Source organism: Crinia signifera, chromosome 3, assembly GCF_055691185.1.
Source record: "Crinia signifera chromosome 3, ASM5569118v1, whole genome shotgun sequence".
NCBI lineage: Eukaryota > Metazoa > Chordata > Amphibia > Anura > Myobatrachidae > Crinia > Crinia signifera.
This window is the reverse complement of record NC_139219.1, coordinates 270656812-270684566: the sequence shown is the minus strand read 5'-3', so window position 1 is coordinate 270684566 and position 27755 is coordinate 270656812. Positions and strand designations below refer to the sequence as shown.

The 27755-nt window shown below is 40.7% G+C and overlaps 1 protein-coding gene across 1 annotated transcript in view; it reads right to left on the bottom strand.

Annotated features, from left to right (window-relative positions):
• The window catches only part of CLSTN2 (calsyntenin 2), a 741013-nt gene that overhangs the window by 32226 nt on the left and 681032 nt on the right, over window positions 1-27755 (bottom strand). The window contains exon 9 of the mRNA XM_083178042.1: window positions 19298-19460. Coding sequence (XP_083034168.1) covers window positions 19298-19460 — 163 coding nt within the window. The remainder of the gene's footprint in view (window positions 1-19297; window positions 19461-27755) is intronic.

The window sequence follows — 27755 nt, the reverse complement described above, 5'->3', positions numbered from 1 at the left end:
AAAGCGAATGCAATCCCAATATCAACAGCCAAACAACGTGACCCTACTTGGCGACCTGACCACCATAGTCATAGCTAGAAATGGAATACATGTAATGTCTTAATGTAATGTATGTAATGTCCCCCCCCCCCCTTCCCCCCTGCTTGATGCTGCACTGTAATCCACAAACAATTCCTAGTGTGCGCAAGCATTCATGGCCAATAAAGTTGATTCTATTCTATATAAATTAAAAAGTATTTGATTTATAAAAATGCATGTGCTGTAGCTCAATGTCTATATTCAGTCCCAGAGGATGCAAGGTTTGTAACTCATATATCCTTTTTGTCTCATTTTGTACCAGGCTGGTTGAGATGTCAACTCCCCACCAATTTTTCTTTATTTTTTCAATTACAATAAATGTATTTATTGTGCACTTCGAAAAAGTGCTCTGACACACTACGGGTAAGAAGTCCTTTTTTGTGTTATGGATATGTTCATGAAATCTTGTTTTAGCTTTCCTTTTTATTTGCCCCACATATTGGCTTCCACATGGGCATTGCAATAGATAAATAATTTCTCCTGAGTTACAGGAGGTCTCCTGTTTAATTCTATATTCTTTCCCTTTTACTTTCACTGAAAAACATTCTACTGTTTTGGTCCTAGTACGACTCAGGTTCTTACAGGCGGTGCAATGACGGAATCCATTTCCTGGCAGAGGAACACCAATTCTTCGACATTAACATTAATAATTCGACATTGACATAAGGTCAACATTCATTAGTTTGACATTGACAAAAGGTTAACATGAGCAAAAGGTTGACATGTTTTTCACAATATATCCTTTTTGGGTGGGGGTATGTGTTCATGCTTTTTCATCCATGTGGACCAAAAAGCAAGCAAAGCATGTGAGGGCATGCAGTTCCCTAATTGGGGGGTCCACATGCTCAAAAGAAAATAATGAAAACGTCATGTCGACCATTCAATGTGTCAACATTTCCCATGTTGACCTTTGGCTTTTGTAGACCTTATGTCAATGTTGTACTATTGATGGTGATATTTTTTTGTGTCAACCTATTGACGGTTTAGCTAGACATTGAGGGGGAAAATTACTATAGTAAATAGTCATATTCGTATCCATTCGATGTGAAATACGACCATATTTCACACATCTGCAAATTTACGAACATACGAATGCGTATGATTTGTATTTTAGTCATTCCTATTTTTAAGAAGTTCTTAAGAATACAAATGGATTCACCATCGTTAGAATACGTCCATTGAAGCCTATTCTTTTCAATGATTTAGACAAATTTACTATTGATTCGTATTTCTTCTGCGTTCGTATTTTCCACATATTACAGTCGTATTGTTCAGAAATCAGTATTTTCCCCCCCCCCAAAAAAAGACCAGGTTGAGCCTGCCAAGTTTGACAGAATCATGCACAGATCAGTGAGATTTGTGCATGGTTTTGTAAAAAAAAATGGAGTGGGTTACCCCAGTGCCAGATTAAGGTCTAAATGGGCCTGGAACTGAAAATTATTAAGGGCCTATTATGCACAATAATAGGGGTTGTCGCCAGCACCTAATAATGTAGGAGGCGTGACCAGTGTTCTGGTTGGGTGGTCTGCTCATGGGTGTGTCTCTATTTGTGTAAATACTTTCTAACTAATTATATATGCCTGGAATAGGCAGGGGGCTGGTATAGGAAAAATGCAGGGAGATATATTGGCGGGTGCCCTCCAAAGGTGCACCCGCAGGATGCCGATGTCTTAAGATACTTGCAGGGTGAGGCGACACTCCAGTCTTAAATAGAATACTGAAAGCCGAAACTTGGTAGACAACATTTCAGCACCTTTGATGTGGTCACCTAAGTTTACCACACCATATACCCCTTATACAAATCATGCAACACCACAGTAACCCCCTTATACTGTACTTGCCTTGAGATCATTGTCGGCTGTTGGACCTGAGAGGGGGTTGGAATTAGCGGGTCCCATGTTATCCTATGGGGAAAACGTTCCAGCTTTGCCTGGCGTTATCTCCAGTTCTCGGGTGTTCCACAAGGAACCTGGGGGACTAGGGGCCAATATATATATACCTGTGTGAAGTCACTTCCATGTCTGTAACTATTAGCCAATCTTAATCCAAACATATTTTTTACGAATGCTGATGGACATATTTGTTTACGAATATGATTACGAATCATGCTAAATACATTCGTAACTCCAAATATGAATGCATAGTGTACAAATGACTATGATCGGCAATTACACGAAAAATTACAAATGACCCAAATATGACTGCTTAGTATACACTGTCGTACATTTTACAACTAAATTACGTACGTAGCCAGTCGATGTCATAAAAATATGAATGACAACGAACGAAATACGAATTCTTAGTAAATTTACCCCTGACAGTCAGCTATACCACACCCATATCACATCAATACATTGTTATCAAGCATCTCAAATGCAAGATTTGGTTACATTTTGTGGTTCCAGCTTGTTATGGGGGTGTCAGGGGTGTGTCAATGTAAGCAGCTGTATTCACAGACAGTGGCAGGTGGGGGTGTGAGTGGGGCAGTACACCTGTCAATCTGTAATACAGGATCCTATGATGAGTGCAGGGAGGACACTTGTATTATGGTTGGACAAGTGGACTGCCCCAGTCCCGCTCCCTACCTGGAGTTTCTGAACCATGGGAGGTTGCTATCCTCCCTGAGCTCAAAAGGAACCAGGTTTTCCTTATTCACAAACAGACCGGTGACGACAACTCTGAAGCACTTGATCACAATTTTATTTTTCCTTCATTTCTACATTTTGTACCAAACCTTTAACCATGCCAAACCTTAGAGCAGGTGTCCTAAAGCTTAGGGCGGACATAACTCTTTTGTGGATCAGAAGGGTGCATAGTAGGCCATGCCATAGAGCAGGTGGAAATGTCACTGGTGCAACCAGTGGTGAGGTATAGGATCAGACTAGGAATGCTAGGATATCTTCTGTGGACCCCACCCCATGTGTTTTCTGACCCTTTGTATACTGGAGCAGAGTGTAACATCGGGAGCAGAGTCATCAAGCATAGTCAATTTAATAGTGTAAAAGTGTCCCATCTAAGGGTAATAATATTCTTTTGGGTATACCCCCCCAGCCCCACCCCCCACCCCCCCAACACACACACACACAATCACTGCCCAATAGTCTAACACATACGCTGCCCCACAGCCACAAACAAACACTGCCCCCATAGCCACACACCTTGGCTCTTACCCATGGGTTGTATCATGGGGAAGGGTTTTTGGGAGGGATACCTGTGCACAGTGGGGTACCTGGATACATATGGGCCCCATAGAAAAAGTTTGTAAGGGCCCCTATTCATTAACTAATTCTGAAAAATGGATATAGAACATGATACTTTGACAAGCAAAATGGGCCCCTCTCAGCTCTGGGCCCCATAGCCGCTGTACCCCCTGCACCTATGGTAGTTACACCCTTGCCTGTGCACAAGCACCAGCTTTCTTATATATATATATATATATATATATATATATATATATATATATGTTTTCCAATAGTGGAAAGGCGCCTATAATACAGAAATACAGTCCATAAGTGATAATTCTTTTTCAATGATGCAACGAGGATTTCATCCAATATTAGTTTTTATTTTGTCCTTCAATGGAGAGTCAATAGTACAATCAGATGTATAAAAAACATCCCAATGCGTTTCGTCTTTAAAAAAGACTTCATCAGGGGTACCATGATACAATCTTCTGTCAATATCTTAGGTCAGAGTAAACAGTACTTTTGGGAGAGTCCCATTAGGTTTCATTTTCATATTTCACGTTTTTTTCACTATTAAGAATTTTATCATATTTTGGATAGAACAAAGGAATATTTCAGTTCTATTCATTGTGAACTTTCCACAGTGGCCAGAAGATTGTATCATGGTACCCCTGATGAAGTTTTTTTAAAGACGAAACGCGTTGGGACGTTTTTTATACATCTGATTGTACTATTGACTCTCCATTAATGGACAAAATAAAAACTAATATTGGATGAAATCCTCGTTGCATCATTGAAAAATAATTATCACTTATGGACTGTGTTTCTGTATTATAGGCGCCTTTCCACTATTGGAAAACATTTTGTGGACTTTATTCCTTGAACCCTCTGGGAATATTGTGGTCAGGCAGCCAAGTCACGATTGTTTTAACTTGTATACCTTGTTATATTTGCATTTCTGGTAGCGCTTTTAGGAATATTGGGGAATATATATATATATATATATATATATATATATATATATCAGAAACTCAACAAAAACAGTATGATCTATTCACAATAAATAAATATACAAGTGCCTGAGCACTCCCATGAGAGTAATTAATCGTATGAGCCAGAAGAAAGAGAAAGCACTCTCTTTGTTTGGGGGCACACTTTTAAAACTTAGCGTTTCATTAATGTTTATTTTAAAACACTAACTCACTAATGTAGAAAGAAGTCACCCACTTCTTTCCATATTCAGATCTGCTACTGTCACACGGGTTGACTCGCTCAATTTTAAGGGCCGGTCAAACCAACCTAGATATAGCAATCAGCAGCAGTTACCGTTTATCAACCACACTGCAGGGATATACTACCACAATCCTTACTTCTTTTTACCACTGTTTTTCTTTACCTGAAACAATAAACATGTCTTTTTCATCACTTGTTATCCACTAGATGGCACTAAAGCCACTCTCCGAAATCTGACAGAATCCTGTATACATCACTAAGCCTATATACTGTGCTTTATCTTTCACGAATTGTATCCAAGGAAGATTTTGCCTTGTGCTTACAATATATGTAAACTACTGTCTAAACGACAGTTCTCTACGATTAAGCGATTCGTTTTAAAAAAAAATTGTAGAAAAATACTGTCTACCTCTGCTGAGTTATCAAAAATATAATGCACCTATAAAGATCACTCAGTATATGTTTGTATGTGTCCTTTGTGTGTCATATATGTGTTTTTGCAATCATCTATTTAAAAATGTAAAAAAAAAGAAAACATTAATTAAACGCTAAGTTTCAAAAGTGTGCCCCCAAACAAAGAGAGTGCTTTCTATTTCTTCTGGCTCTTACCCATGGGGGAAGCCAGAAATCACCACTGAAGAGATGCTGTATGCTTTCTTCAGAACAGGGAGGGAGCCAGGGGCTGCACAACTGCTAGGGAAGCACTGGGCATATCCTCAGAAATGACTAAAACGGTGCTAGGCCACGCCTAGCTCACCTTCCTTGTAGCTCCGCCCCCTTCATGAGTGCAGGTCCCGATTTAAGACTTGCACAATCTGGAAGGCATGCTAATGTCATTTCTTTAGAGTGCACCTTTTTTTATGTATTGGAAGCATGTGAGTTTTGGTTATAATATTTGCTCTACAATATTTTATTCTAATTTCAATTATAATTATCGGGTCTACAACCTAATAATTACTACATAGGCCCCTAAGGGAACTCTGTTATATTGCAGATACCCCAGATAAGGTTTATGTTGTTGGTTTGTATTTATTATTTTGTCACACTCACGTAGTATGAATACTGTAGGTACACACTACCAGCAACTTTGGCATAAATTCTGCAGAAACCTCTAAATTGAAATGAGTACCGTCACCTTTCATCTTAGTACCGGCACTTTTATTTAATAGAAAAATAAATAGCGCCGGCTGTAAATTACCATCATTGTTTACTTATGTTTAATCTCAACATAAACATCAATTGTCCTGCTTACAATGTATTCAGCAAATGCAAAAACAACAAATTACATTTTCTTTATTCAGTTTTAAACATGTTTTGTATTTATGCAACAGAAAGAGCTTTCAAGGTGCTATAGTCTGGTTTCCCAAGGTCAAATTAAGCTTCAGAGATAATTATTAAACAGTTTGCAGTTCCAGCGCTCCCCCCGTCTCCCTCATCGCGCACAAACAATATGTTGCATGTGTGCTTATCTTTCTTCTGGATGTTATACATAACTTACTTAGCTTAATAAAGAGATGCTGCTGTTTTTTTTTCCTATCTACGAGACAGAATGTGCTAATTACAGCAAGATGGATTTTGGCAATCATTTACAGACTCCTTATTTAAAAACATAAATACATTGTTAAAGTCAATAGTATAGTACCCACCTAGGAATGGGAGACAAAGATGAACAGCTGTGCGTAGGGTGCATTTGCTTTAACAAAACCTGCAGATGGGTTATTTATATATATGGGCATTCTCAGACTGCACAAAGTAGATTAAAGAGTCACCGCATAGCCATAACTCACATGAAAAGAGGAAATAAAGTGGATATTGTTGGCTTTATGTTACTGCATGTATGTTTTAGAACCATATTATTGTTATTCTTGCTTTTGCAACGTTCCTCAATTATATTTTTCTGAATCAAAGTACTGCCACAGGCAGAGTAGACGGTCTCCAATAACAAATAAATCCTATTTACACTATGCAGCGCAATTGGAGATGATTAACTCCTTGTTTTGCAGATATATCCAGCTCTGCGATGGCAGACTATGCACCAGCTTTAAGGTAGGAGAACGTAAAATATTAGTAGCTACAACAGGTTGACATTAACACAAAACAGTAGTAGTACAGTATCTGAATCTGGTTTACACCAGGAGACAGTGGGCCTGATTCAGAGGTCGATCACCTGGACCCAGGGACGTCTTAACAGCATTGTAGGCCTTTTGCAAAGCACTGCACTGGAGCCACTACCCAACAATTCATGGGGAACACATTTTTTTCTATAACTTTAACCTTATTAAAATTGCAAAGCAAACATTTTTATTCATCATAATGACCTGTAATGTTTACCTTATATAGGAAATATGGTCCCAGGATCATGCAGGGACATTCCTGGGCTGGCCCCTTTTACACCAGCCTAGTCCCTGCATTTTCTGGTGTGAGAGAACCCCCTCCCCCCCCCCCCCCCCAGTTTAACCAACCGTCTATATATTTGGAACCAACTGACCCATTTACATGATAGTATCATATTGAAGTACTTTTGAGTGGGCTTCGAATGAGTTTGGTCCCGTGAAACTGGGCCGTTTGGTTTCAGAGAAATGTGCCCTCAAACAACATGAATAGCCATGAAATTTATATTTCAGAAATGAAAATATCTCTGGAATTAATCCATATGGACCAGCTTGGTATCCGATTGAAGGACCAGCGATTTGGGTTTGACTGGGATCAACCTCGAGCTACTGTGATGCCGGGGGGGGGGGGGGGGGCGTAATTAGCGGGTCCCATGTTATCCTATGGGAAAATGTTCCAGGTTTGCCCCGTGGTATCTCAGGTTCCCGGGAGGCTAGCAACGTGGGGCTGGGCTCGTTGGAAAGCCCTGGCCATCAGCGACAGAATGGACCTATTTGGGTCTGGAGCTGCAGCTCCATCAGGCCCATTGTTAATCTGGCTCGTATAAGCATCTGGCCGAATGTGCTATCCACGTTCAGCATCTGCATACACAGGAATACAGGTTGGTGCTTCCTTAGATACCACTATTATTCGCACCACCTAAACTTGCACCAGTCCTAGGGCAGGTTCAGGTTCTCCATCTCCTATACATGCGGTTGTGTGTAGGTATAGGCAGCCACTTTCACCGAGACACCTCAGACTCTCCCATAACGTACCCAATGAATGGAGAATGTATATGTGCATTTCTGGCCACATCCCAGTCACCACTGAGGAACACCCTGAATGTTTACACAACATTTCCAATACTGCCATAAACACAGCCACAGAGCTGAAAGCCCGTGCCCTTTTTGAGTCGGGCGAAATGTGTTCTATTGATGGAAATTTTAACTAATTTATAATAAAAAATGGAGCAGGTGCTATCAATCTATTTTATGCCACCCATACACGGTGCGATGTGCACCTTGCATTTTGAACTAGATTGCATAGTGTCTAGTTCAAAACGCATGCCATGTGCTAAAGTACCTTGTGTTTTTATCTAGATGCGATGCAATCTAGTTCAAAAAGTACCTGCAACACATGCTTTTTGTACCATGCAATGTGCGATGCATGGAAACACGCATCGCCTTGCATGGTAGAAAACATACCGTATAGTATTAGTTAGTAGATCACATACTGTAGGGGTGAAGCACCATGGCAAAGCACAATATTATGCCCTAAGAACAAGGAGGGGGCCCTACTTATTTGTATGGCCCCATACTGCTAATTGCAGCACTCTTGGTTGAGTTCAGCTGTTAATCAACCCCACCCTATTCCCATGCATGTGCAGAGAAGACTTTGCCTGCTAATCCTAATCTAGTATAAATTTCTATGCATATGCAATCCTCTGTCAGTTGTGTTTTACATGTATGGCATCAATAGACAAAGGGCACTCTGATGGCCATGTCTGCTCCAGGCTATTTCCTGGTCCTGGTACATGTCATCACAAGTGTATGGGGCGTGATCAGCACAGAAAAGTTTATGGTTAGGTCTAGATTGTAGTGGGCTAAGAGACCTCCTGATGTCACAGGGGAGGAGAGGGGGTGGAGAGAGGAGGAGCAAGGTCGGAAGAAGGGTCCCAAACGGACTCTCGCGGGCTCGCTTCGCTCGCCACACTTCGGGCATGGTGGCTCACCACCTGGTTACTAAAAGTAACCAGTGGTGGAGTGGATAGTGAAGGAGCAAGCCCCCTGGCCGTGCTCCTCCCCCTGGGCGTGGAAGGTCCTTTAGCACATTACAATTTAGCATCTACCAAAAGTTTTTTGCCCTGCTACAACCCTATGCACTGTATACTGTGCCAAATTGCAGCTTTTAAATTATTTGACAACGCAAATTAGGCCACTGTGTCCTTAAAAAATACTAACTTCTCACCTAGAACATTCAGAAGTATATTACAGTTTTAGAAGTAGACATATACTAAAACATACATGGACAGGGCAGGATTAGTCATGACAAGTATGTAATGAGATGTAACAGGCCTCAAAATCTACAGTTGAAACTTCCAGGTGAAAGATCCCCAGATGCCTGGAAGGCGCCTTCACTGAACAGCAGCTTCTCACTACATTCAGCTCTTCATGGTGGACTGCTCATTACATTAAAGTTTCAGCACTTTTTAAATCAGCTCTTAAAATTAGGCACAGCTTACAGAGAACATAGGATGTGTGACTATAATTATGGCCAATTGTCATGGAAACTCAACTTTGTACTGTACTATATAATGTCAATGGAGAGTAAAATGTGTACTATGCATTTAACGGTGTGGTTTTGCATAATGTCCCCCTGTAACTTAATTCATCTGGTACAATGTTCCTAAACTAAACTCTGTAATTGTTCAAATGTCCTTGGTGGTATTGTTGTTTTAAAAAAAAACAAAAAAAACGAAAAAATAAAACATTGCACGATGGATGAGTGCTTTGATCCTTCATTAGCTAAGCCACCAGGAATGTGGGAATTAATTGCTTTAAATTATTCCAGTTGCTAATGCTACCATTTATGCATTCTGTTATCATAACAGCTAACACAATTCTAGAACTACATTGGTGACCTTAAATGCCTCTAGGAAGGAAAGCAGTGCTAGATTGGTGTTAGGCATGATACTTCTAAATTGTTGCTGCTTCAATGCAGAGATAAAACAGAATCTTGTACTAGATAATACTGGATCATTTTCTATGGTTCATACATATTTTTGGTATTGTGTCAAAATAACTGTTTAAGTATAACTGAAGCTTAACATATTCCTTCTAAGGAGAACACTTAGGGGTCAATGCAGAGTGGAAAGCAACTCAGCTGCAGTGTATATTAACCATTGCCGCCTGTCTGTACTCAGCTGAAATCAGGCGTATTTACACTTCCATCCAGTGGCGTAAGTTCATCCAAGTTTCCCAGAGTAGTGCCCCCCCCCCCACACACACACACACAAACACACACCACATTATATAAATATATGTTTGCATGTGTGTATATGATATAAATATATGCGTGTGTGTGTGTGTGTATGTATATATATATATATATATATATATATATATATATATATATATAGGAGAAAAAACCAGAAAGCGCACGATGTGATTATAAATGTAAAGAACACTTTTACTGTAGTAATATAGTCACATACATGTAAGGTTTAAAACAGCAGGCATGCAGAGGTATATTAACCCGGAGAAGCAGTTCAGGCATCAACACGCTGACACGAATAGCGCGGCGGCAGCTGAGAACTCCAAGCCGGGACCAAGAACAGATCAGACAACGTCACAGCGTCAACACGTCATCCAGGACCGCCCCAACGCGTTTCGTCATGGGATGACTTCGTCAGGAGGCGTATCCCAACATAATCATGGATGCATTTAAATACCTTCAGCTAGCTAATTGACATGAGGTAAAATTTACATTTAAAGTGACCATGCATAAAAATAACAAATAATGTGCAACATACTGCGATACAATAATACATGAATGGTATCAAACAATATATCAGAATAATTCGCAAAACATTTAGATACCGTATATCGGAATAATTCACAAAATATATAAATACAATATATCGGAATAATTCGCTAAGTATATAAATACAATATATCAGAATGGTTCGCAGAATACAAAAATACATAAATACATATAAAAAGTACAAAAATATACAGATATACAAATATATAAAAATACAAAAATACAAAAATACAAAAATATCGAAATACACACAAAAAAAGATATATGCATAAAATCCAGCTAGGGTAAAAACGAAGGATGTCGACACAGAAACCACACGCCAAAAGTCACCATCTACAGACTATAGCAAAGATAAAGGGGTAACAACCCAACAACAGTATCCCGCCAATCTATAGAAGGCTTCAGATGGTTCAGTGTAGAAAAGGGACTATGTCGACACCCTCATTAAGACCGGCTGGGGACATGGTGTTCATAGTAAAAATCCAATAGGTCTCCCTACGACTTAATTTATTTAAAACATCACCACCTCTTTCGTCGAGGGTGACATGTTCCAACGCTTTAAAAGAAAAGAAATCAAGATTAGAATCACAACAAGATGCAAAGTGTCTAGGAACACTATGTAACAAAGATTTGTTTCGAATACTCCTAGTATGTTCAAGTATTCTAAGCTTAAGAGGACGCTTAGTCTTCCCAATATATCGCTTGCCACATCTACAGGACAACATGTAGACAACACAAGGTGTCAAACATGTCATTCTGCTTTTAATGACCCAATTCTTATTACCATCATTGCTAAAAAATTTGTAATGATCCTTATCAACATATTGGCACATCTTGCACTTATTGCAAGGAAAAAAACCATTACAATTTCTTAACCAACCATTATTAACATCAGTAATCTCTTTTATCCTACTGGGAGCCAACATAGATCTCAAAGAGTTGGCTTTCCGAAAGACAACTTGGGGTTTGGGGGGTAACAGATCTTTTAAAAGGGGATCTAACAATAAGATATCCCAATGTTTGACAAGAATATCTTTAATGGCAGAACTTTTAGAATTAAATTTCGTCACAAATGGCACAAAATTATCAGTTCTTGTTTCACGATTCTTATACTGTAGGAGATCATTACGATCTCTGTCACGAGCTTTCTTTTGACAGTTTTCAACCAGTCTGGGAGGGTATTTCTTATCGATGAACCGCATACTATAAATAGCAGATTGTTCATCGAATTTTTCCAGACTGGCACAGTTCCTCCGAACTCTGACAAATTGGGAATATGGGATGTTGTTAACCCATTTCCCGAAATGGCAGCTATTAAAATGCACATAACTGTTACTATCGACCTGTTTGATGAAAGTAGAGGTCTCTATTCTATTAGTAACAGGCCAATCAGAGGAATCTAAAAGCAAATCTAGAAATTCAATTTTATTTTCATGAATTTTAGAAGTGAAGCGGAGGTTATAAGAATTAATGTTGATTTCAAACATAAATTGATTGAATGTATCCTCATCGCCATCCCAGACGATAAGAATATCGTCGATGTATCTATGGAATGATACGATGTTATCACGATATTTATGATTGATCTCATTATTGAGTTCCTCCCATTTCCCAAGGTATAGATTCGCTAAGCTAGGTGCGTATGGGGTCCCCATTGCGACCCCACACTGCTGGATGAAAAATTCACCTTGGAAAGTAAACACATTGTTATACATCACCACCTTAATGCAATTGATAAAAAATTCTTTATAATCAGACTGGATGTTAACGTCTTTATCCAAAAAATATCTAATGGATTCGAGGCCCCCCTCATGGGGGATAGACGTGTACAACGCCTCCACATCAATGGTACACCATTTGTATGTAGGGCGCCATTGAAAGTCCTTCAAAAAAAGCAAAATCTGCGTAGAATCTTTAGTGTATGATTTTAAATTAACGACAAATTTTTGTATGAATAAATCATCTAAATGTTTTGCGAATTATTCTGATATATTGTTTGATACCATTCATGTATTATTGTATCGCAGTATGTTGCACATTATTTGTTATTTTTATGCATGGTCACTTTAAATGTAAATTTTACCTCATGTCAATTAGCTAGCTGAAGGTATTTAAATGCATCCATGATTATGTTGGGATACGCCTCCTGACGAAGTCATCCCATGACGAAACGCGTTGGGGCGGTCCTGGATGACGTGTTGACGCTGTGACGTTGTCTGATCTGTTCTTGGTCCCGGCTTGGAGTTCTCAGCTGCCGCCGCGCTATTCGTGTCAGCGTGTTGATGCCTGAACTGCTTCTCCGGGTTAATATACCTCTGCATGCCTGCTGTTTTAAACCTTACATGTATGTGACTATATTACTACAGTAAAAGTGTTCTTTACATTTATAATCACATCGTGCACTTTCTGGTTTTTTCTCCTACATGTGCTGCTTCTTGAGGTCTTGGTGTTACCTCTCGCCAGAATTCAGCTGCACTACATGACCTACCAACATATGGACAGTTCTCCTATTGCTATAAGGGATTATTTGCGCTCATTAACCGGATCCTTCTGTATGTATATATATATATATATATATATATGTCACATGTATATTTTAAAAAAACAGACCATATATGTGGCATTTGCAAAAATGTTTCGATTAAAGAGACTGTGACATGCTAGGAGGCGGAGTCAGCCACAGAAGCTACATCAACTGCTTTCAAGTTACTGATTTACACAGGAGAGGTGCCCCCTTGGGAGCAGTAGCCTGGCGGCAGATGACTCCATTGCCTCCCAGAGTTAAGCCTCTGCTTCCATCCAACTCTGCCTAGGATGCAATGGTATCTTCATTCATCTGAACCTGCATGCACTTTCAGCGCCCATAAATGGCAGAATGTCTATGTCGCCTCCTGTGGATAACCATTTCTATAATCTTATATATTTCTCTGAATTGTGCATTAAATCTGCATTAAAGGAGGTGCCCATACACTTGTGTGATTCTATGGCGACTTGGTCACTTTTCATCTCATTCCAGTGAGAAATCTGATGTAAAGTGACCAAATCCCATGTGTCTATCATCAGGTCCGATGCGATGCGCAGTCCAGGGAGCATCGCATTGGAACCTGAAGATTGCGCCTGCTGCACGATAGATTTATCGTGATGCCATATCTTAAGGCAGGCTTCGCTGGAATTGCATACAATACTTTGTTTGCAAAATGGCAGCAAGCATAGTATCGTATGCAGATCTGCTGCCTGGGAGGTTCCCGGCTGGTTCAAGCAGGGATCACGGTGACTTTACCCCTCGGAGAAGTCGCCCTAGTGTATGGGCACCTTTAAAACCATTTGTGGCATTGTGGCATTATGCTGCAAGGGGACAAAGCTGTCTTAATCAAGTTTTAGTCCATCAGGGCAGTGGCATAAGTTTGTCCCAGTTGCCCGGGTACAAGATAAATATTGGTTCCCCATAAATACAGTAGCTCAATCAGTAAGGTGTCTGTCTCCAGTAAGACAGGTCATGGGTTCTAATACAGGGTGTGACACTTGCAAAAATGATGTTAGGAGGGGGAGTCAGCCACAGAAGCAATATAGATGGCTTATAATGAACTGATTCAAATTTGCAGGGGAGGAGAGGTGCCCCCTTGGGAGAAGGAGCCCGGCAGCAGAATACTCCAATGCCTCCCAGAGTTACGCTTCTGCATCAGGGGAACAATCTAGTTACTCAGAAACCCCCCCATGTGTGCACCACTGGGCTATGTTATCTCAAGTTGCATCCATCCATAGCATGACTTATTTTACATTGCCTTTAGGACTACTACAGGAAAGAAAATTCCCATTGGTAAAGAAGAGATATGGAGGTGGTGGTATTTCATTATATTTTATGTGGAAGATGCAACCAACACTTTTTATGGCTAACTATCGAGTGATCTGTATTATATGGCATGGCAAGGAGGTGTGCCACTCTCATCTGTTTCAATGGACATGTTAAATAAAGGCTACTCAGAATATAGTTTATGGAAATATACCCCACAGTTTCATAAACACATGTAATGATAAATACTGAGCATCAGTTAAGCCTAGTTGTAAAAAGAAACAGCTCTCCTAACGTTCCTAATAAAACTCACCTCTTCTGTCTTCAATTTCATGGTGATAAAGGATGCTAGAAGGAGGTTTGGCATCATATAATCCCACCCTAAGGGGCCACTAAATCTGGTAATAATTTAGTACCCTGTATAACTGGCAGCACAAACGTTAGCACCGTGTTCGGAAGAACAATGTCAAGTGAGCACAGAAATGACCTTCATCTTAAGAAAGAACTATTACCTAGAACTTGTCTTTTCTTTTACATACTGTACTTATCTCAATCTATCATTTTTAAGTAGCAATGTAATTGCGCTTGTTACACTGTGGTAATTTTGGCACCACGATGCCTGTGATATATCTATATGTGTGTACTGTATTGCCTCTATGAAACATAGTTACTGTTTTTAGTAGGTCATTTAGCAGTAACAAGCCGTGCAAGATCTGTAGGGGACTTTTGTGGGACAATGATGTCTTCAGATCAGTCGGTACTTGTTTCCTAGCACGGCGCCCACGATTTTGATTGTATTGATCGGGTTGGAAAAATCGCGTCGATCGCATCGCATGCCAACCAAATCGCATGCGATGCGTTCGACGTGATTTTTACATTGGAATCAATGTAAAATGGTCCCTGAGACCCAATTTTACACTGATTTCAATGTAAAAAGCCCCCAAACACCCCATTTTAATAGCACCCTCCCCCCCCCCGATGGTTGAAATGGCCCTCCACTGTTAACGCCACCCCACTATTGACGCCCACCCGAAGCGTGGCGAGCACAGCGAGCCCGCGAGGGGCGGCGGTACGTGTCCTCCGACCTTTTCAGAATCGACTCAACGCCGACGTGGATAGTGGGGGTATGAAAAGGTCGGAGGACACGTACCGCCGCCCCTCGCGGGCTCGCTACACTCGCCACGCTTCGGGTTGTCATCAATAGTGGGGTGGCGTTAACAATGGGGGGGGGGGCATTAACCATACTTTATAACCATATACAATGAGAAATTGCCCATATTGGCCCATTTCCCATTGTTCCCTATGTAAAATTGCGTTGATCGCCATTATAATGGCCCGCGACCGACGCGATCAACGCGATTTTAACTTTAAAAATCATTTTACATTATTCTCTATGGGAAAATCGCGTGGATCGCGTCGGTCGCATCGCGGTCCATTATAATGGGCCGCGATGGACCCGATCAACGCGATTTTCTCTTTTACCGGCAAATAAGCTGGTGATTGACAGAAAATCGGGTCCATCGCGTCGATCGCATGCCTTAAGTACCTTAAACTTAAGGCATGCGATCAACCCGGCTGGCGCCGTGCTAGGAAACAAGTACCGATCAGTAATTACTGTACTTCAACTATACTGGATGCTCTTTACAAAAATCTAGAATAAAGCGAAGTCACATTATTAAAAATAATAGCTATAGCACATGGTATGTAGACATTAGGTTTTAGGACCACTACTGATCGACAAGCATTCTATTAACGTGGTGAAAAGGTCAACATGACAATGAGCGACACAGCATATGGTTGACATGAGTTCTCATAGTTTACCGTCCCACATAGTGGTAGCGGAGCATGTAAGGAGATGCGGTTCATTATTGGGGGTCCATGTGCTGCGAGATAAGAAAGGGCACCACAAAACATGGCAATTTGTCGACAATTTTACAATCGATAATTTGCTTGTGTCAACCTTTTCCTCATGGGAAAATGGGGAAAGGGGCGGACTAATGATGACTATATAGCAAAAGGGTTTGGTCTGATATTTTAACAGATACAAAGATACGTCTGTCCAAGCTGTGCTGTTTTTGGATGCCTGGGCGCAGGTGCAAATATATATTGATGATGACGGTTGTCGACATGAGAGAACTGTTTGAGATTGACTGATTTGTCCGCTGGCATTATAGCTTTCTTCATTACCATTTTCTATATTGTTTTTTTGTATGTGGGTTTTATTATATTTTGAGCGTTGATTTACTGGGAAGGTTTTCCAAATTTTATAGAAGCATACTGTAAACTGTGCCTGTGTATTTTGCCATTAAAACCATGGGTGTAAGTGTATGTGACATATGCCTGACATAAACCTGGTGCAAATACTGTTGGTGTGAAATTTGCAACTTTTTATCCCCCCCCCCCCCCAACTTGTGTAATCATAAAAACCACTGTGTGCAACCATGGATTAGTAAAGAGGGTATGTATCAAAGCGTCTATAGATGGGAGAAGTAGACAAGTAGAGATCATAGCAACAAATTAGCTACATCTCCGAATGTAGAGTTGATGTAGACACTTTAGAAGCCTAGATGCATCTCCCATGAAGTGGAAAAAGTAAGAGCTAGATCAACTTATAGACTATTATGCAGAACACACACATAGAACAGTAGCCGATGTATAGTAGTCTTATGTTGTGTATAATGTACCAGGCAAAGTGCATTATCAGCACCTTTATTTATAATGATAAAATTGCCAGTTGTTTGTAGTATTTAGAGGTCTGCCATTGCAAAAACAAAAGAACAAATCATTTGTTTCTTAAAGTATACTGTACCTCCCAACATTAAATTCACAATAATGCTAGAAAAGGGGTCCTCACTCTGTTGGCATGCCCAGCACATGCACACACCTACTCACTGGCTGCTCTGCTATGCAGAGTGCTAGTGCGAGTGTTCTCCCCCAACTTCATGGCTAGAGGCTCACAGAGCCTCAGGGCCATGCCCCCACAGCATAAAATGGCAAGCCACACCCCCTAAGGCGTGCGCAAGTGTCCCTCCTTGTATAAACTGAAAGTTGGGAGGTATGTTGAAGTGTACTGTATTCATGCTTTTTTTTTGTGATAATACTTAAAAGGGGTGAAGGAGAGGAAAACTTGAGTCCATTTGAAGATCGACTTTGAGTGTTTTTGCTAAGCACGTGTTATAGAACTAAGTTACGCAACTATGGGCAATGCCGAGTCAAACACAATCCAATTACATCTACACGTGCAACTAAAGGGGAGTAAAGGGTTTAAAAGGGGCACTTTAATCCATTGCAAAGACAGAATTGCAGGTTAATCAGTCTACACACACGTACTGTAAATACGGTTACACCAAGGTTAGGGTTGGGGCAGGTGCACACCTATAATATTATGCATACATTTGGGGTTTGTCTACAGCTATGCACAGTCAATGAGTGTATGTGAGCATTTAGCGATACGGTCATTAGGTTGACTCTATTAAGGAGACATGCATTGGGTCGATAACTGAAGGTCGATATGGCTTAGGACCCCTGAAAAATGGCAAAGTCCCCTGAAGAAAACCAATGGGCAGCATTTAAAACGTCTGTCGTATGTCAAAAGCATATGCATGTGCAGTGCATTCTTTGCAATTTCCAATTAATCTCATGGTTTTCACTATATTGGTGTGAGTGCTGTTCTTCACTGTATTTGTGTGTGTTAAAAATCCATTATTTTAATAACTTTTTTTTTCTTTTTCTTTTTTATATAAATGTCTTCATTTTATTGTGTGTACTGTATCTCTACTTTCTTCTACAAAAACACCAGATAGAACAGTGTTAATTTTTCACGGATTTTCAATTTAGTTTTGGTCTTAGACACGTTCATAAATTTTAACAAAATTAAATGTCACATTTTAGTCATATTTTTTTATTTCGTCTTAGTCAACTTTTCGTCTGTAGATCTTGAACAGTTTTGTCTTATTTTTGTCATCGATTAAGTCATAGCTTAGCAGTTTATTGATATTGTAATAGATTTTGCTGAAGAACATTTCTCTATCATTCCCTTGATTACTTTGTTTACCTTTTTCATTACGTGTTTAGTAATCTAGGTATCAAACAAGGGCAACAAAAATGCTATTTCCAGCAGATCATTTTGTTTTCTGCAACTATCAATTCAAGAATACAACTGTTTTTTTTTCTATTAAAAATGTAATTTAAATAATTAAAGAAAAATGCAACCTGCCTGATACAAGTAAGTAGCACAGTGCAGTCTACTGCAACATAAAATGAGGCTGTAAAGATGCATATTATAATATATAACTATTTAGCTACTGTAACATTAACTAATTAGCTAGCTCCATAAACTGATTGAGGGATTCTCATGACAGAGTTGTTGCGCAGTAATCAAATCTAGGGCTAGAAAGGATGGATTCAACTGTATAAAATACAGTATGAAAGAATCCAAAAAATCAATCACTCAAAAAATGTGGTGTCCTGACGAAAATTATACAGCAATTTCATTTAGACTAGTCCATTTTAGTTGTGATAAAAAGAAAAATATTTAGTCAACATTTTTGTTATTAAAAAAATCGTATTTTCATAATTGTTACATTTCAGTCACAGAAAACACCATCATTGACGAATAGTTGTAGTCTAAATTTTCGACGATGAAATTAACACTGATATAGAAACAGTGTTTTCTTTTGGAGAAAGGTTTGAAGAATAGAAGATTTTTTCTCATCAGAATGTCATCATCCCCCACTGAGACTTATGGGGGGCTGCATCAGTAACAGAAGATATAAAGACTCACTGTAATATCACAGAAGATTTATTTTCTAAAAAATAGGGAGAAGAGAAAAAACAATTTCTCCAGAAAAAAATGTTGGAATTTTTTTTTTTTTCACAGCCATAATTCTTAATAGGAATCCAGGGAAAATTAAACAGGTGAATGGGATAATTATACTCTATAGGTTTGGTTCATGCATTCACTTGGGAGTAGGCTGTTTGGAGTTGTCTAGCTCCAGATCCCATCAGAATTCATGTATTAAATAAACTTTTAGTGTCACAGTATCTATTAATTGGGTAAATATCATATTAGGAAACAGAAAACATATCAATGATTTACCTTGCCAACAAGCACCAACAGTCAGCTGCATAGCAATGTGTGAGGGATGTATCGGCCAATCATTGGTCACCAGGTATGGCTCATAAGTTGCTCCATCCATGTATAGTGTTACCAGTGGGAAGTCTATGTTGATTACATAGTAATGCCATTCTTTGTCACAGATCTGGAAGAAACGGAGATGATATCACATTTATTTAGGCATCACTATAAGTTATTATTATACTTTCCATAGTGCAACCAAATTGGACAGTGCTGTTGAGAAAATGCGTGTCATTCTCATAAGTCATTTAACCATTGGAGTTTACACTCTAATTCCATAATAAGGACTCTATTGTCAATTTTACAGATGTCTACGAATAATGTTGCTGTGGAAGACAGGTTCCTTCCCATGGCATACTATGGTAATGGGAGAATGCATGCTAAGTTATATGCACATTGTGCATTTATATTGAGACATCTGTAAAACAAAATAGATTCCCGTGCTTTTCTTCATAGGCATAAATAGAAAGTCCTTGTAAGATTGGATGCCTAATTGCACTTTTCCATATTTGAAAAGTAAATCACAACAAATCAAAATGAAAAGAAGGCTAAACTCTTTAGACTAGTATTGGGTAGCTTATATAAATGGTTAAAGAATGGAAATTGTTAAATCCTCTTAGACTGTATCAACTCAACTCAAGGACTCAACTCGTGTCACATTACACAAGAAATTTGGCAATTGCTTGGCTATAATACTCATAAAAGCCAACATACAAGCAACATTCTCTGAGATACAGATGTATCAAGCTTCAAAAAGTGAAAAGGTGGAGAGTGATAAACAACCAGCCAATCAGTTCCTAACTGTCACTCTTCAAACCCAGCTTGTAACATGTTAGGAGCTGATTGGCTGGCTGTTTACAGATGGGGCAGCTCTCATCTGAGTGGCTCCCATCTTGCCATCCTCCATCTACCACCCTGCTCGCACGTCCATGTCCAGTTCCTGTCTGCCACATTGCCATTCACCAGAAAACTGTGGATGGCGGTCTGATGGAAACAAAATAAAAATAAATACTGCAAGGCACGTTCAAAGCACATGCATTGCACATAGCACCAAAACCTTCCTTCTTTTGCACTGATGCATTTAGCTGGCCTGTACATTACAATAAAAGGCACACATGGTTATGGTATATTAGATCTACAGTGTCTGTAAATCAAAAGGTCGACAACTATTGATTAACATGGTCAAAAGGTCGACAGGGTCAAAATTTCGACATGAAAAAAGACAGCAATGGTCGGCATGACTTTTTATGTTTTTTTTGGCCAACATTGAGACCTTAGAAGTGTACCACTGTGCTCACCTTGCTTTAGGCATGTTAGAACATGAATGGTAAAGTAGTTTTTTACAAAAAATTATAAAAAACTGATGTCAACCTTTGTCGACCCTTTTCATGTTGACCTAGACACTGTAGCTCTAATGACTGGATACTGGCACACATACATCTGCACAGTAATCACTGCTAACCGGCCAGAAGAGTACATAGGTGTGCAGTCTCCAGGGAAACACAGTCATAGGGGGAGATTCTCTAAACTAAAAATGCGGTAAAACCCCTGTTTCCTGACCACTTATCCAATTTTTGAAACAGCCTATACTATAGATCAGCGGTTCTCAAACTGTGGGTCCTGACCCCAAAGTGGGTCCTGACCACCTCAGCATGGGGTCGCAACTCTATGTTGTTGATCATCAGGTTAATGTGTCTGTGGATGGGGACATGGTATAACTCATTAAGTAAACACCCACTGTTTCCCTCTTCCCTCCCACTGACACCCTTTTCCATTCACCCCCATTACCAACTGCCTCCCAGTCACAAAAGCGGTCACTTCACTTCACTGAGCACACATGTGGCGGCCATTCTGTAGTAACTTGGTGGGGGTCCTGTAATAATTTTTGTTGTCTGACGGAGTCTCAGAGCAAAATAGTTTGAGCACCCCTGCTATAGACCATCTAAACTGTTAAATATTAATACTGTATTCCATACAGTATCCAGTGTATAAAAATACATGTTTTCATGGCTCTTACCACTCCCCTAGACTCCCATACTTACGCCAATGCCCTGCAGAGTAGGTGATTTTGGATTACATTTCGAAACCCCTCTAAAAATCTTGCATTTGCCACTGACATACAGTATTATAGTGTACATTTGGATTAGTGTGGTCCCTTGGTGGTATTCTATATGATATACTGTACAGTAGTAAATAATTATGCTTTTCAGGAGTGCCTGAACACAAAACCTTATAAAAATAATATATATAATTTGTATAGAGAATACAAATTATCCATTTTACTGTCTGATTTCATCCCAACATTAACGATCCATATTTCTCCATGCCCATGCATATCATATTTCCACTATAACATTCTTCCTACATCACCTGTCTTACATGAAATTAAGGGCCTTATTCTGATCGGTGCGGATATTCCCGCATGCGGACGGACCGCCGATGTTGATCGTCTGCGCATGTGCAGAGGTCACTCTGCGCATGTGCAGGCGATTTCGCCGCACGGATTCTTTATACGCCGCACAGGGGGCGTAGAGGGGCGTGAGGGGCTACTTAGCCTCATTACCCTATGCATACGCCCCGCGTTTCATGGGCGTTCCCATGCAAACGCGGGGCGTATGCATGGTAATGAGGCCGTGACGCGTGGGTACGGGGCGGGCATCTGACATCGCCGGATGTCAGCTGCCCGCCCCCATACATGATTTCACACGGACAAGTGTCCGTGTGGTCTTGTGTTGCGGGACCTGGTGGAGCGTGCGGCCCTGCATTCGATGTTCGGCGACCATCAAATGCAGGGGCTGCTCCCAAGATGGAGGAGGCGTATCCCCGTCCAATTTCATGCGGATCGCCACATATCCGCGTACGGACGGCAGGTGGAGATCCGTATGGAAGGCGGGGATTCGCCTGCACGGTTGCGGCCGCATATTCTGATCGGGCCGCACCGATCAGAATAAGGCCCTAAGAGAGGAAATTGCAAGCACATTTGTCATAATTCCCTTGTAAAAGGCTACAATTGCAAACGCCAATATATCTAACTGGCATTACAGCAATATATAATTTTATTGAAAATAGGAAACAGTAAAAAGTAATAATATATATGTAAATGTAATTAGACACCTAATCAGATCTGAGACAAGCACTTGCACAAAAGAAAATCTATGTTGCTATTGAGTCCACTAATAATAGATGCTCGTTAAATGAATATAGCCCAATTCCAACTAATAATAGCTAAACAGTCAAATTGATTGGGGCAGCTCATATTAAATGGAAGTAAAATCATGTTTGTCCTAAATTGCCATGATTAGAAATGAAGTAATATGCAGTGTACAGTACAGTAGGTGCTTCACTTCTGTTAGGAAAATTCTAAATAGTACAAAGATTGGAAAAGTGTTTGTTTGGGTTTATTGAAGGCTTATTGCGCTTGAATCACAGACAAAATTAAAAGAGAACTAAAAGACAGACATTGACAAATTGTGCCTTAGTCCCTCTGGCTAGGCCATCATCTATAATCATTAGCAACCAGATGGATGACCGCTGACACTTAACCCTACAAAGCAGAAAATACTGAAACTACTTTAGTACAATATGCAGTATCACATTGAGTGATTTGCTGTCCGGTTATGCAGATCGAACCGGCATATCGCCCATATCAGTGTGTATAAGCGATATGTGCATTCCTGTGGTTACTTGCGATGGTGCTAGTTTGATGCGCTGCACATTAAAACTTGCGATATTGCTAGCGACATGCATGTTAATGAAGGATGGAACAGTGTCCATTCAGTCTTTCATTAACATTGCTCCAGAGTGTATGGGCGATCTGGGATGACGGGGATTTGTTCCGAAGACGGAACAAATCCTCATTGTCCCATTGTATACCCAGCCTTAGAAGAGAACTATTTATGTTACCTAATTATTTCATACCTGCCCAGAGGCATATTTACAGGTGAGGGCATCACTAGAAACAGAATTAATGGCAGTCGGCCTTGCCCAATTTTATTATGTTAATTAATTGGTTATAAGTCCTTATTTCATTTAGCCAATTGAATAGAATAATAAAAAAATCTGCTATGACTTTTTAAAAATGATGTATATATATATGTTCATTAAGTAGGACAGATTATAAGGGCAGTATGTGCAGGTTCGACTCCTACCCATTTACACGCCATTCAAGATGGCATACATAGTAGAGCACAATGGCATATTTTGCTGTTACTGGTACATTTCAGGCCAAAAGAAACCACACAAGGATCCAAGTGCCGCCCCCTAACATGTGCTCCCCCTAGGCCCGTGCCTCCCATGCCCAATGGGAAATTCGCCACCCTACCTTCTCACCTAGAACCTCACAAGTATCCAGAAAATGTAACGCCACACATTTTGCTTTATTTGTCCCTAACATGATAAGGTGAACGTTATTATAAATATTACAATTATTATTATCTTTTCTGCTGCCTTCTGGTGGCAATATAATCATTACTTTGTGCGTGTATTTGTGATTTTGTATTACTGTTGCTCCAAATCAGCTACAACCTTGGGTTACAATAGACCTTGAAATAAAAGCTTCTTCCTTCTTTAATGGCACTCTTCTTTTATCAGCATGTCTATCAACACTTTGACAGGATGATTCCACATATATATAGGCCCTTATTCTGATGTGTGCGGCCGGAGCCGCATACGTTGCTCCGGCCGCACAAACCAATCCCCGCCTACAAGACGGATCGCCACGGCCGTCCGTACGCGGACGGCTGGCGATCCGCATGAAAATGGTGGGGCGTACGCCTCCACCATGGTGGGAGCTGCCCCCTGCATTCGATGGTCGACGACCATCGAAGGCAGGGCCGCACGCTCCACCCGCTCACGCAAGCTTAGACCACACGGACAATCGTCCGTGTGAAAGCTTGTATTTGGGCGGAGAGCTGACATCCGGCGATGTCAGCTTTCCGCCCCCATCACTGGCGTCATAGCCTCATTACCATGCATACGCCCCGCGTTTGCATGGGAACGCCCATGAAACGCTGGGCGTATACATAGGTAAATGAGGCTATCAAGCCCCTCACGCCCCTATACGCCCCCTTTGCGGCGTATAATTTTTGTGTGCGGCGATTTCGCCTGCACATGCGCAGAGTGACCTCTGCGCATGTGCAGAGTGAAAACATCGGCGGTACGGCCGCACGCGGGCCGTACCGCACAGATTAGAATAAGGGCCATAGTTACCAGCAATCACTACATTACAATGAGAACATAGATTGTTACAGCAAAATGTAGATTGGTCCAATTCTTATCCTTTACGAAACGTTTGTGAGAATCAGCACTGATTCAGGAATTAAAGATCTCAGCGACCACACTCATTTGTAGGGTCATCACCTCTGCAGATGACATTTTGCTCAGATAATTGTAACTTTCCACATTTGATAAAACTCAATTACCTGAGCACCAAGTCTTTATATGCACAAGTCTTGATTATCTTTTACTACCAGGGCTTTTTCAGCAATGTAGTAAATGTGACATTTTGTCCTTGGCCAGGTTACATTTTTTCCATACTACTAATGTTTTGTTCCAGACGGCCCATCAAATGGACGTAATCGCTTTCCATTTCAAACAGATATACAGTATACCTATTATCGCAAACATCATCGTGGCCAAGCAGGAGTGAGAGATAAACGCAGCAATAAGGGATGACCTTTACTCCATAGTAGAACGAGGAGAAAAAAAGTGTTTTCTGAAGGTGAAATGGTCTCTAGTGACAACTAAAAATAAATAGATTGGCAGATGGAAATGTTTTTGTTAATATAGAAAAAAAAAGTATCAAATTAATGGCACAGGATATATGTTGAAAGGCCTGGAGTTCGATCTTATCTTTATAACTCTGAACATAGGACCTTATTCAGATCGCTCCGCATCCCCAGTGCCTTCACATGGGGGACCGATGTTGAGCGTATGCCCATGAACATTTCTGTGCATGTGCATACGCGAACAAAATGTTTGCCTGGCGCATGCACCCAAGTCAGTGGGCGGGGGCGTGGGGCGGTGGTGGATAGTCGTGCCCATGGGAACGCCCAGCGTTTCATGGGCGTTCCCATGAAAACGCTGGGCGTTCCCATGGAAGTTGGGACGTGGTGTGGGTGCCCGGAGTTCACCCACAGCCTATCAATGGATGTTTATGTTAATCATCCATTCAAAGCCTGTGTAAGCGTATACGGTGAGGGGGGGCATACCAACATTTGGCGGGTGGCGTCTGGTGGACTCGCAAGGCTGCAAAATGAAAGCCTTGCTAATCAACCAGAATAACCCCCTTAGAGTAAACCAATTTGTCATGTCACTCCTAAATTCCAAAAATAATCTATGAGCTAACAGCCTACTGAAATTACTGCCCCATAATAATCTTCCAGAATTTTTTTTACATACTGCAATATTGTCTTGCAGCTGACAGTTGTTAGTTAACATACAATGCTACATTAAAAATACCCCCCCCCCCCCACACACACACACACACACACACACACACACACAAAAAGTGGACTATTGACTGGAAACAGATTAATGTTTCTATAAGGCCAGTTGATCCAAAAAAGCATTTTGAGAAGTGTAAACATTTCCGCCTGACAGCCTTCTTAATTGCAATGCAGTAGTGACAAGTTGAATGTTTTAATCTTATTTGCTACAGGGGTGTAGCTGGCACATCAATCTTTCAGCATCCAATTGAGAGGAGCCTCATTTTATGTTGCTGTGCTGTTTGAGGACTCTGAACTTTTCTCTATTAGACCATAGGTCTATGGCTTCTCTCTACTGGTAAATAAACCAACCCCTGATTAAGTTATTATCATTATTTAGTTATATAGCGCCACAAGGGATTTGCAGCTCCCTGTTACATAGTTCTTATACAAGTAAACAAAACTTGAAAAGGGTGACTAACAGTTCAAGACAGTATAGGACAAGTACAAAGTATATAAACATAGCTGCATCGGCAGATAAAACAAATAAGTATTAGGGTGGTGTAAAACTGATGGATTAGATGCCATTAAAGGAAGTATGGAGATGGTTTTGGTAAAAAGAAGGAAGGCACATGAGTGAAGAGGACCCTGCTGCTCATGAAAGCCTGCATTCTAAAGGGAGGGGCAGACAGACGGGTGACGCAGAAGGGATACATTATCTACTGTGTGCACACTCCTAAACCTACAGTATAACCTGTACAGAATCTGTGTATTCTGCGGTGCAGCAGCAGTGCAAGTACTTAACATTTTTTTTAATACAGGGTAAACACTGGCTGCTTTTGCATGTAACTAACAAATGGTGTACAGCTTTGTGGGAGAACTATCGGCAGTGCAGCTGGTGCAATGCACCGGGGCCCACCGCAATGAAGGGGCCCGCAGTCAGCATCATTGTTAAAGCAGTCACCTCACTGTGGTACTCTGCTGCTGGCTGTGCACCCTATAAAAGAACTCTCTTCATCTCCTGAGTCCCCGTCCCTCCCTCCTCACACCTTTGGCTCCTCCTTCCCTACAGCCAAGCTCAGTTAATGCTGGATGTCAATATATCTACTCATCTTATTAGAGGAGGTACAAAGTACCCGTAGTGCGCTGCTCATTAGATGATGATGATCCAGGTTATTGCACTATACCTAGTGGAAATATCATCCTTTAATCCTACTTGTGATTCTCTTATCATGTGGTAAAAGAGTTCTTTAACACTATCAAGAAATCTTTAAACCTACCTTCAAAACCCTTAATAAATATTGTTGCTCTTATCTGAACCCTTTCAAGTTCGACAATGTTTTTATTATGGATTGGTTCCTAGAACTGTACACTGTATTCTAAATGAGGCCATACCAATGGTTTATACAGTGGCATGATTACATTGAGTTCCCTCACCTCTATGCCCCTTTTTATGCATGTTAATAACTTATTGGCCTTTGCTACTGCTCCTTGACATTGAGCACTGCAGCTAAGTGTACTGCCCATGGGAAACCTCCAGATCCTTATCCATTATCGATTCCCCTAGATTTTCAAATTATGAATTGCACTCATGTTTCTGATCCCAAAATGCATAACCTTACAATTAGCAATACTACTCTCACTTCAATTCCTTATACAAGTTAATTAAGTTAGTTTGACATGACCTTTTCCTCACAAATCCATGCACAAAATTGCCCAACTATTGATGTCAGACTCCCGGGTCTATAATTTCCTGTATGTGTTTTACTTCCCTTTTTAAATAATGGTGCTACAGATGGAGCAGCTCTCATTAGAGCTGCTCTTGGAGATTCTATTGTCAATCAACGCTGTTCACCATCCGCCAGAAGGGGGTGCGCGCCCTGTTTTGACGGAGCCTGCTGGCGCCCTCCTCTGCCTCCCCGCTGCTCCACCGTAGCTGCCTGCACCCCGCACTAACCCTGCCCATCTCCCTGAAGAGGAGAAGGGTAGGGAAT